This window comes from Poecilia mexicana, unplaced genomic scaffold, assembly GCF_051168715.1.
Source record: "Poecilia mexicana isolate PSO_F unplaced genomic scaffold, ASM5116871v1 scaffold_6, whole genome shotgun sequence".
Lineage (NCBI taxonomy): Eukaryota > Metazoa > Chordata > Actinopteri > Cyprinodontiformes > Poeciliidae > Poecilia > Poecilia mexicana.
In genome coordinates this window covers 19,609,393-19,627,666 of record NW_028263375.1, presented here as the reverse complement: position 1 = coordinate 19,627,666, position 18,274 = coordinate 19,609,393, and the positions used below count along the sequence as shown (strand labels likewise).

Sequence of the window (18,274 nt, the reverse complement as noted above, 5' to 3'; positions counted from 1 at the left end):
AAACAGAAAGTAACACAAATTAATAAAGAATGATTAAAAAAATAAAGTGTTACTAAATTATAATGATTATTCATGATATTTTGCATATCATTTTATCTTCAGATGAATCTGGTAATTAATAATACTTTAAGTGGAAATGTAGAGCTCAAGAGAATTAATATAAGTAAGCAAGTAAAGAAATAAATAAACTAATGCATTCAAGTTATAAAAACACATTATAATATTCTGTTCATAACCAAGGACATTAGGTCCATCTTAACTTTAATTATTTAATTAATAACTTATAAACTGTTATCTTGGCCATGAGAGTGGAAGAAAACTTTAAAACCCCAAATTTGAAATCGAGTAATATTGAAGGGTGTAAATATATATAAACAAAACTGTTAAAAATTTCATAACATTTCCTACTTTTCTGTTGATAAAATCAGCTTACATTTAAATACATTTTATAGTTTGGAAAAAGTGGGGGGGGGGGGGGAGAGAGAGAAAAAACTCCTAGTAACTTCCAAATATTTTTTGTTATTTTATTTAAAAATATATAATTTTATCAACAATGATAATGAATTCCTGATGCTACACATATTTCTTCTGGAGTATTTTGCAGCAAATGTAAACAATGCGTATTAGAAAAAGGCTTTAGAAAAGAGGAGTCTGCTTTGATAAGCTACCAGTGGTGAATGCTTGCTGCTGCCACAGTGTAATTTAGAAAAATCAATTCCTGGCTGGTCCTGCTGGAGGAGATCATCGCCATGATGATGTAAACAACAAATTCAGATATAAAGCCCTCTGGTGTCCTCTGATCAATACTCTCCCAGTGAGGTAGCAGGAAATAGCAGGGTCATATAACAAACCAGGACAACCCCCAGACTTCAACATGACAACTATTACGACATGAATACTGATACAAACGATTCTCGGCTAAAGCTTGACACTAAGTCTACACACCATGTAATCTGATGAACACAAATGTGGGAAGGAGCTCTAAAGGAACAGATTGCTCTAGATAGAGTCAACAATAGAGGGTTGGGGCGCACAAAGACTCTGTCTGTGTGACAGCGTTAATAACAGTGATGGAGGGTGTGCGGTCACAGCGCTCTATAATAAACCGACCCATATTAGAGAGAGTATAAAATGCGTGAAAGGCTATTTTCTTTACACAGCTAGATTGAATCATTATTAGAGACAAGGTGTGCGGTCATCAATGGGTTTAAAGGTTGGTGTGTGTCAATGGGAAGCCTGCGTTGTTGTTATGACGCGGAGAAATGTCCGCGTGCGACAATTCACCGCTCCATTGATGACGAGAAACAGCTCGCATAATTCAAAATTAACGACAAAAACAAAACAAAACAAAAGTACGTACCTTATGCTGATGAAAGGGGTAAACTACAGCGTGTTCATCACGGGACAAGAATCGATAACCTGAACCTGGACGGATTTAATTCCCATAATAAGACGTGCGCGCACATGACGGATCGGACTGGGGAGGGGGGTTAGGGTGCGCGCGCTTCACGGACTCACTGCAGCAGCAGTGGTGAGCCAAAGCAGCCGCTGCTAATGTCATGAAAGCAACCCACTAATCTTAAGACACACACACACACCCGAACACTCACCTCGACCTCCACGCGTTCTCTGTGAGTTATTGAGCTGGCCTCCATGGGTGAGGGGTCAACCGCGGCGTCTTCATGGGTGTTTACCTGGCGGTGTTGTCGTGGGAGTTACAGTAGCCTCACACAGCTGACAGGCAGAGGAGGGTGACAGCGCCAGGAACTAAAACCCAGGCTGACGGAGCATCAGACGTCTCCTTCAGACTAGGAGCAGAGTGCGGATGGTGGCAGGTTAAAGACGCTCCGCCGGGCCAGCTACAGGCTAAAGCGGTTAATGTGTATGTGTACGTTGAGGAGGAGGAAGGGGTTCAGGCAAGGGCGTAGGAACGAGTCTGTCATTGGGGGGGACGCATATCGGAAACCTGACAGATCAGTAAATAGCTTGAGCAGAAATGTCAAACAATTATGCCATCAACACATCAGTAACGCGTTACTCTAATCTGACCCTTGTTTCAGTAACAAGTATTCTAACACGTTGCTATTTACAATCCAATAGTCAGATTAAAGTTATGCAGTATAATGACTGTCATTCCAGGATGAACACTCACTTTAGCATTTGCCTCACAACTAGCAAGCTACATACTCTGGTAGCTCAGAGCCGACCAGATTCTGATGTATCTTATTGGTCAAAATGCATTGATATAAATTGACTGGCAATTGAACAGGTTCTACTTATTTCTAAAACCAAAGTAGAAAACAGCTCATAAAATAAGACACAACAGTTTTAAACTCAATACAGCAGTTTGACTAACAAAAATAAAATCTAAAAAAACAAGTTTTGTTCTTCTTGAACATCTCTCTACATCAGTGCAACAGTTTGATCTACAAAATAAACAAAAATTATACTTTTCACGTCTAACAGACACCTTAGCTCTTCACTGATAACTCAGTCTCACTTTCCAGCACTGCATTCAGTAACTTACCAAAGATCCATGAAAAACGCTGAGGCAAAAAGACTAAATGTTTTTTTTCTCCTGTCATTTTCAGCCGCAAACATTTAACTAAAATATCTACGGATATGTGTTTCTGCATGGATTCATGGATTTACAACAGACACTACAGTAATGTACAGTGTCAGAATGTGAACTAAATATAAAACGTATGTTTTTATCATACAGAATGAGAATTTAAACAACTTAATTTTCAGATGTATACATTATTATACATCTCAACTCTATTTACTGTGTAGCAAAAATTTTCACTAATTTATTTTTAAACCTCTCCTCAAGCACTTTTCTTATTGTCTTCTAACCATTAACCTTATGGTGTGGAAATAATGAAAAAATATTGAAAGTTGAAAGAAATTAACCTGACATCAGTCTCCTCCTGTTCTCCTTTCTGGTTCTATTATAATTAATATAATTTTTATATCTTCACACCCTGAAACGCCAACTGGCTCTCCGATGTCTTCCCTGACCTGCTCCTCTCATAATAAAATAGTTTAGTTTATTTAAAAATTAAAAACAGTTAATACATATTTCAATAAACTAAATGAAGATCTCACCAGAGCTTCTTCACCTTTCTTCAACATCATTCTAGCACTGCTGTTCTCCTAAATATATAATATAATATAATATAATATAATATAATATAATATAATATAATATATAAATACATGTTAAGTGGTCGAGTATGATCAGGTGTTGCTCAGTTTAAATAATAAAAAGGCTAATTTTGCTGCTGTTTCAGTCTAAATCATTGTGACTAGACTAGCTAACTGTTAAAGTTAGTGGTAAAATTTTGGACATGTGACTATTCCAGAATTAAAACGGCTTAACCAAAAAGATTTAGTTCTATATATGAAAGTAAACTGACAACAAGATGTTATAAACGAGCGATATTCATGGCAACATTCCTGACAGATAGTTTACCTCCTTCAAACGGAGTTTCTGACAGTCTGCTGCTGCCTTTACTCTGAGCCGTTCAGAGGGGGGAGGGGCAGGAAGCGCTCTGCTGAATGCGCTGTTATGCGCCTTCAAAATAAAAGCACGGGAGTGGAAGATTTTAAAATTCTTCGCAACTGCAGTGAAATTATTGGGGGGGACGAATGTGGCTCTCTCCAATATTGGGGGGGACATGTCCCCCGTGTCCCCCCCGCTTCCTACGCCCATGGGTTCAGGTACAGGAGGTGCACTTTAGCACTTTCATGAACTAAAGCGATGAGGTCATGGTTCATGAGGGAGAGGAGTGGAAAAAACAGAAAAAGCATTAGTTGACGTCACCTCCAGCCAATCAGCGCCGGTGGTTTGGGGTTAGCGTGACGTCAGCTCCTGGCTCATGGATTAAAGGGACAATTACGTCTTTTTTGTTGTTACTTAAAGCAGACTTCATCAAATTTAAAAGAAAAGGCATAATTGCAATTTACGTTTGCAATGTAATAATTAAGTCTTTGCAGCATTGACATATAAATATCTTTAAATTAAGCCTCAAACATTTCTAGACCCCACACAGTCATGTTTGTAATCTTTTTGCCTGGTGGTGGCTTTTGCATATTGCCACCATTCTCCAATTACAAAGTGTCAGAATCCAATATATTGCTATGTTGCAATTAAAATATATGTGTTTGTGGTAAATTAAAACAAAAAACAAATGCATTAAGTTACATTGTTAAATGTAATCTAGCAAACTAAATTTGTGAAATTACAGTTTAATGTATTAATTACAGTTACATATAGATTATTGTATATATAAATGCATATTGATCTAATTATTTATTCAACATATTGTAGCTCTTAATCCACCATTCTCAAAAAAAGGCACTTATCAAAAACATGAGCTAAAAAAACAGTATGGTAAAAATGAATATAACTTAATGGATATTTTGCAAACATTTTGGAAAGAAAACTGAGAAAGTCTTTTTGCAGGAGTATAACAGAAATCACAAACTGTGTTACAAAGGCTATCGATGCAGTCCTTTAAAGAGATACTTGCCTCCGTCGATGGTGGTCCAAAAGCATTGAAAATGTTCATGTTTATAGTTTGACAGATAAATATAGTTTTGAAAAATGTATTGCTTGGCTTAATGAATCTTTGTTTGGTGTTAGATTATTTGGTTGAGGTTGGACCGTCTAAATGAATGACTTAACGAATATTAATCCCAGATTCTAAATAAGAATCTGCTGCAGACAAATGCAGGTCAAACTCAATGGGGACACAGAAATAATATTTTAACTAGGCCAACAAAGATTGATCTACACTTCTGATGCCATCTTCAATATCACCAATATTACCAGTCATCATTGGTATACAGCAATATATAACACTTAAATAACTTGTTTTAGTCTTGCCGTGGCCATGTAATTGGGTAGAAACCCATTTACTCATATCAAAAACGACCAGTGAACCCAGTTCTTTTCATCAAAACAAGACTAAAACACACTTTTTCAAAGAGTTTCACAAGCATTGAAACCGTAACTTAGGATCTATGTTTATTATGTTTTCCTTAATGGTGGTTCTTGTTTAAATGGCACTCTGGTCAAGCCACCCAAATACACAATCACTTATGCTCTTTCTGGAAAATAATAATAAAAAAGCCTTTATTTTATGCAATGTATCAAAACTCTAAGGGTTAAAATATGAGATTTAACTAATGTAAGTCAGTGATTCTTTAGCCTTTTATATAACAAGTACCACCTCAGTACCAACTCTTTTAAAAATAACCCAGTACTGGCAGAATAACAGCACTTGGGATTTTTCTCTTTTTTTTATATATATTCTGTAAAAAAAAAAAAAGAAAAAAAAGGAAAAAGGAATTTAATTTAATATAAGCTTTCCTTCAATTAATCAGTTCATAAACTTAAAAAACATGAAAAAGGAAATAAAATACTTTGTCAGCACTGTGTCTGGACAGGGAAACAAAAATAAATGCCGGTCATCTGTTTCATAACAAGTACCGAAAGATTAAATTAAATGTAATTTTTTTTTCTTCGCCTTTTCTCTGCTTCATTATGACTTTTATAAACAGTTTAAAGGGCTGTGAGCCAAAGGCAAGGTGAGCAAATACTGACATCTAGTGGCCACGTTGTGAAAACACAACGTGAGTCGGACTTCAACAACATGCTTACAGGCAGACGTAAAAGACAAAACCACAGCGCAAAATTAACGTAAACCCAGAGTATGTGCACTATCAAAGAGACACCAAGACCAATTCATGAAAATCTACTTTTATTTGGATGCAAAAACTCACAACTTAAAGCAATACTTTAGCAGAGGAGAGGAATACTGATTGCTGGTTATTATGTGTGACTGGCTGTTTTTGTCATCTTCATTTGAAACATTAGAAGAGGACAATAGAAGCACTGGTAACAAACACTCAAAAGAAAAGCTGCTGGGTCGAGGACACTGAACATTATCAGAGGACCATGTCAGAGCCCTGGCAATAGATTGCGGCATTTGTTGTCAGTCTCAGTCCAGTGTTGTTTTACTAGCAATTTTGGCAGTTTAATCCTCCTTGTTGAGTTTGTGTTTAGTTGTGGGTCAGAACCCACACAGGTAATTTTTTTAAGGTCCTCTGATAATGTTCACAGGCATAGAAGTTGTTGGATTTTTTGTTACATAGAAAACTATCTGCACTGTTTTAGCTGCCTTGCACATAGCATTTATTTCTCAACTGTGTTGTCAACTGAGAGTGGTCTAGATTCACAGATGGAAACAGGGACTGTGTAAAAACTCAGTCTGAGGTAAAATTCTCCAAGAAAAACAATAAAAAGATACACAGAAAGCAAAGCAAAGCCTAAAGGCCTAAAGTAATAGTAATACTCAAGACTGAACATAATATATCTATTTACTTTACTGTAAGGTAACTTAGGTAGTTGTCACATTTTGTTCTCTTAAATCTTGCAATATAAACCAATGGTTTTGATCCACAGTATGAGCTACATTCCATTATGTTGTAAACAGAAATATACACAAGGCATCTACTCGAAAGGATTGTATCAAAATGTTCTAAAAATATCTCTGGTTGGTTTCACAAAAGCAAACTGTATCAAAAGCATTGGCTGAGAGCAAGCAATAATAATAATAATAATAATAATAATAATAATAATAATAATAATAATAATAATAATAATAATAATAGGCTTTTACCTTTTTTTCACACAACGAAAAGCGGGACAACCAATCACGTCGCTTTGATTGTGGACCCTACTGAGTCCCATACGGCACATGCAATCCATTAAACTCAACACAATCAAAAACACAATACAGAAAAATAAGCTTTACAGCTGAACATCAGAGAGACAACCTTAGTTGGTCTATTGTGCTTCATACAGATTAGGCCTGGCCTGTCTATACAACAATCATGAGCTTTGTTACCTCACAGATGCGTTCAAGCTACTGTTGTAAGCAGAGGCATCACAGAGCAGAAGGACGACAAACTTTATGGAACAATTCTGACGAGAGTGATATGAAAACAAACCGAATGTCACCGCCCTCCAGGTTGTTGCTTTTCTCTGCGAGATCGCCCGTTTCCGTGCTGCCGTTCGCGTTTTTGGGATTCTGTTTCTGGCTTTTGCCACTTTTGCTGTGGCTCTGTGACGCCTCTGAGGGAACATTTAGGATGTTGTTTTCTGTAAACACCACGGGCCATGAGAACTGCCACACGCAGCCTGGACTAAAAAAAAAAAAAAAACGTAAATACTTTAGTTTGCACAGAAACCCTAATTAGCCTAACTTTTACATTCCTATGTTCCATAACATTGCACATGCCTTTAACGAATACTTAGCACCATGCAACCTGAAAATGAGGTGACTCAGACCTTCTGCAATGTTTTTTTTTTTTACATTAAAAGAGAGTCAGTGAGAAAAAAGCTAGATGTTGGTTAACATTTTACATCAATATAGTGGTACATATTAGGCTGGTATTCGATTATCTCTGTAGGATTCAATTATGCTGGCACTTATACTGTAAAGGGCCCTTATTTTAATCACTAACTTTCTTAGAGTGAATTTTCTTAAAGCAAACTCTAGTGCGAGAGATCTGAGAATGCCTTACTTCTACTATAACCTTTTGATAGCTGTACAATCATTACATAATGGAGCTATTTCAGACCAAGACTGAAACAAGGCCTTGACAACTCAGACCTCTGAGAGTCAGTGTGATGCAGAGTCTCAGCAGCACGAATGAAGCAACACAGGGACCATGGGCTTGGATTCGAACAGGCCTGCTGGACGGACGTTAAAACAGTTTTCAATTAGGATTTTTCAGTCATGCCTCTATTCCACCCCTTTGTTGGTTCTGTACAGCAACATTAAGCACGGTCCCATATGAACGAGCCTGGTTTGGGTGAAGAGATCGACATGGTTTGGGTTGTTAAAGGGTGAGATTGTGTGACAATGCTAGGTAAGGTGGTGCATACCACCACAGGTGGCACGGTGTACAGTGGTGTGTCTCGGTCTGGGTGCACGGCTGTCGTGCTCACATTATTCTTCAGCGGAGCGAGACAGCTGCTTCTCATACAGGCTGAGGACATGATGCACAAACTGGTACTGCTCACAGGTCTGGATCATTCCACCTCTGACAAACACACAGAAGGACGATGAAAAAAGAAATTGGTCTTTGCATCTGTAGATGGTAAATATTACCAAAGATCTTGAATAGTAACGTTATAATATCGATGCTACTGTGTGTTGATATTTTCACAGTTATTAGTGAGTTATCGATGGTTGGGGTATGCACTCTGATTTCAATGTTCTACATTTGAAAAACACCTTATCCTTGTTTGCGTAGTGCATCGCGAAATAATACATTCCTCTAGACATTTTTTTAAACATTTTTTTCATGTTGCAATCAGGATTCAAGGTATTTTATTGGCATTATAGATGACAGATATAGATAAAAGGTGGAATTTTTAACCAAAGCACAGGTGAGATAACATTCTTTTAAAACCGAAAGATGTTGATTAAATTTACAACAATTCCCATTCTATTCAAGGGCATTATCTGTAAAACCCCATGAGGTTTTGTCTTGTGTGTTGGAGCTAAATAAAGTAAATAACTGTGAGGCTTGACCTTGCAAGCAGAACTATAAACAGACATGAGTAGAAGAATGGAGACAAAAGCTTATCTCACCTGTCCAGACGGAGCTGGCAGGTGGCTCGCAGGATGTCAACCACACCCTCAGTCCTCAGCTGCTTGCACAGGATGGAGGTGGCAATGAAGCAGCCAGTCCGACCAATCCCAGCACTGTGGGATGCAGAGTTAGAGGGAAATAGTCTGAGATTTAGCAACATGCTGACTGAAATTCATTCAGTGTTGATGTAAAGCTTAACCTACTACAAAGGTGGCACATACTTAACTCTATTTTTTATTTATTTTTTTGTAAAATATAAGAGTTTTTATTTCAATATTAAATATACATTGTCATTGTTTTATTATTGTACCTGCAATGGACAATTATTGGGCCACTGGATGGCAGGGCTTCCTCTCTGGCTCCGTCCACTTGCTGGACCAGCTCCAGCAGGGGTGGAGCCTTATCTGGGGTCTTCTGATCCGGCCAGGAGGTGTACCAGTAATGCCGAAGGGTGCGCTCCTCTTCCCCGCACTGGTACATGCAAACAAACACACGGAGCCCCGCGAAATGTAGACAAAATCTTGTTGCTTAAACAAGCACACGTTGCATAGCTTGCTTGTTTTGTCCGTTGGGCTGGTTCAGTTTTGTTTTTGCACATCTGTTGTGCTCCATGTAAATCCGGATTGTTGTGTTACCATGACAACAGATAATGCAGAGCATGATGTGCAATAAATAAACAAAGCTTCATTTGCGGACAGCGCCGTGCATTATCGAATCAGTTTTCACAATTTTCCTAGAAATACTCTGTCACTGATCAGCGACGCTACAAGTACACAGCACATTAGCCGGAGAGCGACAGACAGACAAACAAACAAAACGCTTTTAACTCACGGCACATTTTTGTAATAATCCCTCGATGCTTATTAGTCAGCTGCAGGCTGCATTAGCAGAATCATGTTTTGTTTGTCAAGAAGCAAGGCCACCGTGACCCCAAATCAAATATAAATCACAGAAACACGGTAAAAACAACAAAACATATTGCCAAACCAGAATATCGTTCACCGCCAAACAGATCTGTTGTGGGAAAAAGAAAACTAATGCTGTTATAACAACATGGCGAATCTAAACATTATTTCAAGGCTTAAGCCAATCTGATTTCCTTTTCATAGGCAAAATAAACAGATAATGTGAGTAGGCCAGGGTGAGCTTTTGTAATCTCTCCAGAATTTTTCAGATGTTCATTCAATGTGTTGAACATCCAAACACTACAACTTAATTAAAAAAAAAAAAAATATTGTATTTACTTCAATGTAATGAAAAAAATGACAAAATAAATAAATTAGTCATGAACTTTCCTAATTAAAGACTGTACCATTTCATGAGACAAATATTTTAATGCAACTGATATTTTTGACTCATTTAAATGACTGTGCAGCTTCTCAGTCAAAAGCAGCACCAACAATAAACACACTATTTGACAAAATAACAGGTTTAACTTAAGTACTTGCTGTTGCTCTTTAATAAAAACGCATGAATATTTCTCTTTTGTATGAGTTACCTTTAGAGTAAACACCCTCAGGCTGTAGTCATCCTCTTGAGTTACTGAGACAACGGTGATCTCTATGCCCTCATGGGTCACAGTGTCCTCAGGCCAGTACTCTGCACATTTCTACTCAAGAAAACAAGAGGACGCGCACACACAACATTTGTACAGGTACCATTAAACTAATACACTCTGACAGATACAGTCATCTACCCCTCCTTTGCTACATAGGTATGTAAAAAGCCTTATAATTTATAAGTGTTTTATCCCAGTTGAAAACAGTTTCACTAAAAGAAAAACCAAAAAAGTTGACCTTGTGTCTAGGAAACCATTTTCATGCCGACTTTACTATATAGTCTTTGAGCTTTAGTCTAATAAACGACCTTCAAACACCCCAAGAAACCTCTGATGCCAGATGCTCTACTAAGGTTTTCTTTGCTAAAGAACGTACACATCCTCCAACATATAAAAGAGGGGGATGAGCTGGTATATGACACACATCTATGGTTTGCTTCACAACAGAGCCTCACAGAGTTTGGTGGTTTAAAAAAAATGTCTTTGTCTCATTTTATCAAAGCATATGGTTCCTGTCTCAGCAATGTTTATCAGATTCCATGTTTATGCCTCTTAGGGAGGGCCAGAAAATGTCCCCAGACATGCCTACCGAGTATCTCGTTGGTCTTTGGTTACATATAATTGCTGTGAAGAAAGAGCTGAGGCTAAAATAAATCTTTCCATTTACTGGGCTGTCTATGTTCTAACCCTCACCTAGCATCATGAGATATGGATGATAACCAAAAAGAAGTGGCTGGGCTCCAGCTTAGAGAGAGGGTGAGGAGCTCCAAGTTGAGCCACTGCTTTTCTGCATTGAAAAGAGTCATTTGAAGTGGTGCGGGCGTCTGATTAGGATGGTCTCTGGTGCTTCCATCTGGATTTTTTTCCAGCCACGTCCCAACTGGGTGGAAATCCTGGGAAAGACCCAGAACTCGCTGGAGGGATTATCCCATATTGCCAGGGAAGATGTTGGGATTCCCCCAGCATGAGTTTGAGGATTTTTCTGAGGAGGAGGATGTTTGGATTTCCCTCCCGGACCTATTGCCCTCATGACCTGATCTGAGATAGGATTAAGGTAATGGATGGATGGATCTGAAGTGATAAAAGTGAAGCAGAAATTACAAAAAGGCTTCAGTAACATTTTCTCTGGTAATTGGTGGAGATGAGAATAATTGTTAAACTGGTTGTTTTGGCAAATAAAGTAACTTCTGAATGTGAATTTTCCTCCACTGCGTTAATGTATTCATGATAATCATTGGATTATTTCTTTCTTGCATTTTTCAAAAGCAATTATGCCACTAAGAATTTAAAAAAAAGATTTTATTATAAGGCTTTTTACTCATCTTTACTATGGACGTCTATAATCGAGGAGGGTGCAGCAACATAATCATCATTCCTGTCTCCACCTCGTTCTTCTCCTCCAGATTGGTGATCATCACTATAATCGGGCTTCTCTCCTGCCACACCATCCTCCAGAAGTCTCCCACTGTGTTCACAGTGGGGCCCTGCGTGGCAATGTAAGCTTGTTCCTCATCCCCATAACCCTGCACAGGCACGGGGAAACATGGCGAGATGGGACAGTTATCAGGAAGAAATAAAACAGCAGTTTCACAACCACATAGCTGCCTGGTAATGCAAACATTTTCACTTACTTTGAGATAATTCGCGTTAATGTAGGTTGAAAGAAAATCATCTTCGTCCTGTGACTTCAAGATGACTCTGCTGTGTGTATCTGTAGGTGGACAGGGTGACAAAATCATAAGAGCATTGAATGCTTTCACTGAATTGTGGGTCTTATGCGGTGGTAATATATGGAACTTTCACTGAGCAATGTAGCTAATTTACCGTTACTTAAGGGGAGATATACAAAAGCTCATATACTTTCATCAGCGATTATCTTGATTTGCCGGCATACTTACTGGGTAAAATGGTCTTGTACCGATTTTTTCTCACAAGCCCTGGGTAATTATACTCCTTAGGGTCCACAAAGTTCATGGGAGTTTCCTGCCAGCAATGAAAGAACAGTTGGTGCTAGAAAAAAATCTATTCAGGCATCCCCTTCTGCCAAACACTAAGAAAATAATATCCAAAGACATGAAGTCATCGGCTGCCCTTTGCAGCAAACTACTGCCGTCTAATTGTACTCGACCTACGGGGTTTTGCAAGCGCTTGTGTGATATCGAGTGCAAATCGTCATGCCTCACAGACAGTGAAATCCTCTGTGGGGTTTTTTATATGCAAAAAAAAAAAAACATTTGTAGCCCTCCGTCCTTCGCCCACTGACAGGCGCTAGAAAAGCTTACGGGTGTGCGGTGAGCTTGGTTGGGTGGTTGTGCATGTGTGGGCGTGTACATTAGCGCCTGCGTCTATGAATGCATGTCAGTGTCAGCGTATGTCTTTTCCGGTGAGTCTCTGCTAATCTAAGAGTGTAGGTGGCTGAGCTGCTGTTGCTGCACTCACATAAAACTCCGCCTGCAGGCTCTGGTCATCCATGGCCCTTGTGTGCAGCATGGCAGGGGTCAGGACGTGCGTTCCCTGTCGGAGGTACTCCTGGGCTGACTGGTCTCGGGGAGAGAGCTGAGCCCCGTAGCCGTAGGGCTCCGTGCAGCCTGGCGTGCACATGTCCAACGTCAGAGAAACATTGGAGCCTCTCCTGTGGGATTCAGCCAGGGTTAGTTGGCACAGATGAGGAGTATGTGCACTCATTTGCTGCATAAAATTACAAATAAACATCGTTCTGTCTCTCTCTCTTTCACCACCTAGAAATGCTTTTCTCATGAAACAGCTCTGTGTGAGGAAGGCCGCACTCTGACCTCTCCTGAAGCCCCACTGGGGTGACGGTGAGGGTGGACGCATCTCCTTCCATCCTGGTGTCTGTGCCCATGTCAAAGACGGGGGTCTGAGGCACCGGGTCAAGCTCCATCAGATCCTCCTGGGCATCAGTCCACTCTGACAGGGTGAAGGAGGGTTGGCGGCTCACAGACTGCCGCCGATCACCTATCTCTCTGGAAATGGTTCCTGACGACCACAAGCCGGTTCCATAACACCACTTAGACACCATGTGGATCACCTGAGACAAACAGAAAAAAAAAATCAACTTGCTGATTCATCGATCCAAAATGCACAAGAGGGGCTAAGATCTTGGGGTTTAAGTCATTAATATCTTTATATTTAGCTTCCAAAGATGCAAACTTTATTTTTTGGTAATGCATCGTTTGTGTACATACGATGCAATACCATGAACTTTTACTGATTATGTCACATTGCAGGTTTTCAATGTATTTTATTGGTGTTTTAAGTTATGGACCAACATATGTAAGTGTATTTAAGAAGTGGAAAGAAAAAGATACATGGTTTTAAATAAATATATATAAATCTGATTTGTGGTGTGCATTTGTACACTCTACACCTTAGTCGATAGTTTACAGATGACTTTTAACTTAAATTATAACTGAAGTTTTTGAGCCTTATTGCTACCAGCTTTAAACAAATCTTGAAATATTTTGTGTCCTTGTCTCTGCAAACCATGCTTTTGTGAGAGAGATGTGAAATAATGTAAGTCTTAATATTTATTACAAGGCACTGAGAGATTTTAGCATCAAAAGTTATTCTTAAAGATTTGTTAGAAAATTTATGACATAGAGACAACCAATTTCAGACAGACTTTTGCTGTGTATTGAATCTGTTATAAAGACCTAATTTTATCATTTACTGGATGTATATTTAATTCTTAGTTTGATCCTTAATCAATTTGTTTTCTTTCAAAGCTTAATATTACATATTCATGTAGACACAATATTTCAATATTTAGGAAATCTTTCCCCACAAAAAGCACAAAAGTCCACAAAATATTAAATATCAAGTATTTTACCATGATAACAAAGATTGCCACTCCAACGACCGCAGTGCCGCTGACAATCCAGTTGTGTTGTGTCGTGTTTTGTACCTCTTTCATCAACACTGTAGACTAAACAATGAAGAGGCATGCACAGAAACAGTTAGTTAATAGGTTAGACATGAAGGTTTCACATTCAAAATTAACAGTGGGATAATGGATCAATACTTACATCCATTCCAAAAATTGCTTGACATGGTAAAAAGAAGCCCAAGTAGAAGTCCATGACCTGAAGGGCTTTGTAGAAGGAAGAGACTGGTCCATTTCCTTCCAGCACAAAGAACACCCAATATCCCTGGGAAGAGAGAAAGGGTATTCAGATGACATTCTCCATCTCGATCATTGGTGATCCCAAAGCATTCCGAGGCTAGAAGAGGTTTACTTTAAATGAAGCATTAATTAGCAAGTTTTGCTACGTTGCTCACCTTTTTCTTCACCTTGACAACCAAAGCAATGACCACATCACTGCAGACGAAACCCCAATCTGTATCCATTTCCTGCTTCACTTTGTGACCATTCAAAGACAAAATACCAGGATTTCTGAACTCCTTTGCTTGAACCAAATGTTGACCTAACTCAGAGTGAACAGTTTCTGGCTCCCTTCTACAGAATCCACCTTAAAATTATGGTTGGTTTGACTTCCTCATGGGCAAATTGCTCAGGGCTTGTCCTGGTAGGGCAACCTATGCCACTGGGCTTACTGAAGCAGTCAGACAATGAGCAACCTGAAGGCCTTTATTATTGACACACCATAGGAAACCAAAAACTTTGAATGACATAGGGACCCTACTGGACCTGAGCAAACACCTGGGGATGGAGCCAAAAAACCCACAGCAAAGCTTAACCACGTGAGCCCACCACTTGACCAGGAGGGACGAGTGATTTGGGAGCTGGATGGCAGGCGAGGGTGAGAACTATAAACTACACCAAACTCTTGGATGATGGTGTTGCAGTATCAGTAAATACAAAACCTTAAATTACATTCCAGTTGATGATGGATGTTTCCAGCTGCTGATAGAAATTGTCATTTCACTGCATTTCAGTTGTATCAAAGACTGTATTGTAGTACTTCTCCCCTTTTCTTCACATTAATGAGACATGTGGTACATAAACAAGATATAGAAAGATAGGAAGCAACACCACAGAAGTATAGCAAGTAAAATACATGTGCAAAATTAATCAGGCTTTCATTAAGTACCACCGTTACACAACAGACCAAAGTTGTAATTTGATTAAGAAAAATGCATATTAATTGATATACATACTGTGACTTGAGAGCTGATGAACAGTGCAGCCCAGCACTGAAGCTCCACCACCAACGCATACACTTTGTGGATAAACACTTCCTCTCCCTCCTGGCTTTGGCCTCCATCTTTGCAGTCAGACACACCGTCCTTTTTAGCGGCTCCATCGCCTATCTTTTCCACCTTTGTGGGTTCATCCAACCAGACGGGGTCCTCATCGGGCCTCAGGAAGATGGAGTCTTCAGTGTGGGAACGAGTGGAGCTGCTCAGCCGGCGGGTCATGATCCCCCTGTGGAATGAGAGTTCTTGATATGATTGTTCTTTTAGCGATAAAAGTTATATTTAAACAGAACAGAAAAGAAAAAAAAATGAGAAAGGAATTTCAGGACTTCATCTAGATAATTGTCCAGTAGAGACAGTAAAAAAAAAAAAAGAAATAATCTTCAGCTTTCTGTTTGAACATTTTGGAACATTGTCTGAGATGTTTAGAAATTCATCCTTGGTGTAGAAAATGTTGTTTCTTTTTTCCAACAAGGTGTATACATTTCCAACTCTATTGTTTTTACTGTTCGTATACGTGCTTTCTGTATTCATGAAGTTGTGAACATCTGTTTTTAAATGCGCACGTGTATAGCAGAAAATATTGCCCTTATTCCACAGGCCTATTCACATGTGCAGCGAAGCGACATAGAGTGGGTCTCATCTCCGGATCCTCTTGTCTCCTTTAGATGGGACTCTATTGTGTGAAAATGCGCGTGTGCGTGTGTGTGTGTGTGTATTGTAGAGAGATGAGTCAGGGTTAGCGTGTTTACAGCCCTGTCCGTCACCTTGGCAACAGAGTGGCACTCATCCCTCTCATCCGACCCGAGCATTATCATGTACTGATGGCGCACACACAGTCACACACACCTTTGTAACAGTCAGCAGTGTATTCAGAGGCTCTTTCTGCCCTCCACTTTTATCCTTCAGCCATTAATGAAGATGTTTTGTACATTTGGCGGATTACCACCACGTGATTTGTGTGAATGTGTGAAAGCAGAGGCCTTTGAGAGCAGTGATGTGCTGTGTTTTTTTTTTTTTTATTCTGAATGTGTTGCTGATGGCTAAATTTGTCATGTGTGAGTTTGGAACCATTTTTTTTTATCAATGACAAACAGCTAACAATGAATGTTCCCTCATAATAAAAGCTCAAAGCAGCAATGGAGATGACTTACAGGGAGGTGAGTTAACTCAGTATAGCCTGTACCCTTGTCAAGAGAACTAAAGTCAATAATTTTTTTAATTTAACTTCTATATTTAACAAATGCTGGAATCAAAGTACTAATTTATGGGTTTATTTCTGAAATTTAAAAATACTTTGCTGTGTTTTTTTCCCCACAACACTAAATATCCACTTTTCAGTTATCACTGCGTTTTATATGCATGGCAGCCATATTGGATTGTTAGATTGGGGTCTGTGAATATCCTTTCACTTGAAATTTAGTGGGACTGTTATGTTTGTTTTTACAATTTGAAACTTTAAGTTTTCAACTTCTGAGTAAAAAATGATCTGAATAACTGAACCATATTTTTCATCTCGGAACACGATTTGTTTTCTTTGTGCGACGTTGAGAATATTGTTTTCATGACACAAGAAAACAGATTGAAAATGTCTAAATCAGATATATATCTCAGTATGGTGTTGTCAGAAACACCATACTGAGATATACACCATACCCCCACCTAATTACCACTTCTTAACATTTTGAGCATCTCTCAGTCTGAAAGAAATATAACATTCCTTGCTGTTTAGTGCATGCAGCTCTAGCTGTTTCTATGCTGCCTCTCCTCCAGTCACCACAAGGGGTGCTAACGAACTTACCTACAAGAGATGGCAGGGAACTGGTGAAGGAGGCGGATCACATGATGGGTTTGAATCCTGTATCCTGTGGCAACTGGATGTTGTCAGCCATTGTGAGGCAGAGTTGGTTCTGAAGGACACAAGACAACAGCCGTGTGTTGCATCACTGGATTTCAGATTAAATAAACTAAAAAAGAACACAAGAATGACAGTCACAGCTGGATTCAAACTAAAGTAAAATCACTGTGCCCAAATAAGCTGGTCACACTCACGCTTGCTTCATATACCATCTTCCTTCAGATGTGAATCAAGGTAGCCCCATTTGTCACCTCCCAGCTGAGGATGATGATGTAAGGTGACACAATAAACTGTCAATATTTCGTTCCTTCTCCTCCCGCTCCTCGTCTTTTCTTCCCCTGAGAGGCAGGGGAATTATTCAAGCCAGACTTTGCCGACACCCTCAGAAACACATTCAGATAGCTCCAGTCACATCAGTATGCATGAAGTGAAGCCTTCCCCGCGCTACCATCCTCTCTCCTTTCCACCATCTCCTCCCTCCTCTCCTTCTGTGCCACTGGACCCCAATGGCCGAAGTGGGTGAGCTCAGCGGAATATGAGACCGCACCAGAAGCTGAAGATGCTTTTCTGTGTGCTGGTTTGAGGAAGAGAGAGTGCAGGTGACGAGCAGAAGGGAGCTGCTTTGAGTCCTTTTCTTTCTCTCTTTTGCTCCCTGTGAAGGTGGTTTTGAAGTGATGACGCCAGCTAGCACTGCTCGTAGCCATGGCAATGTGCATACAGGCAATGTATATGAAGCATGCTCACAAACACACACGGAGCCGGGCACACACATCCCAGGATCTTGTTGGATAAGAGAAAGTTCAGCATCCTTCCGTTTTTAAGCGACAGGTGAACAGGTAGATGAGAGGAAGGAGGGATGAACGGGAGGATATTTTTTTGTATGAAGGTTGTTTCAAGCAATGACGCAGTGAGGTTGGCGTTTCGGTAACTGTGGCAACCAATACTCTGTGTTATGCGCACATACACGCACGCGAGTGGGCAAATACACCACACACACACACACACAC

General features: G+C 39.5%; 2 protein-coding genes across 3 annotated transcripts in view; both read right to left on the bottom strand.

Annotated features, from left to right (window-relative positions):
• dusp8a (dual specificity phosphatase 8a) overlaps positions 1-2,459 on the bottom strand; it is a 49,989-nt gene extending 47,530 nt beyond the window's left edge. Inside the window, exon 1 of one of the 2 annotated variants that reach the window (XM_014985298.2) lies at positions 1,611-2,459. The gene's annotated coding sequence lies outside the window, so the exon portion shown is untranslated. Of the gene's footprint in view, positions 1-1,360; positions 1,559-1,610 lie in introns of those variants that run through there. The other variant, XM_014985296.2, reaches the window with a different exon arrangement.
• A 3,218-nt stretch (positions 2,460-5,677) lies between these two features.
• Positions 5,678-17,044, bottom strand: LOC106916781 (tyrosine-protein phosphatase non-receptor type 5-like). Its single transcript, XM_014985302.2, has 12 exons — positions 15,371-17,044; positions 14,278-14,400; positions 14,082-14,177; positions 13,024-13,280; positions 12,671-12,863; positions 12,130-12,214; positions 11,863-11,942; positions 11,617-11,754; positions 10,172-10,282; positions 8,984-9,144; positions 8,673-8,786; positions 5,678-8,118 (listed from the first exon to the last, which is right to left on the bottom strand). Exons 1-12 carry the CDS (start codon positions 15,629-15,631, stop codon positions 8,025-8,027), a joined length of 1,713 nt encoding a protein of 570 aa, XP_014840788.2. The 5' UTR covers positions 15,632-17,044; the 3' UTR covers positions 5,678-8,024.
• Positions 17,045-18,274: the final 1,230 nt, after the last annotated feature.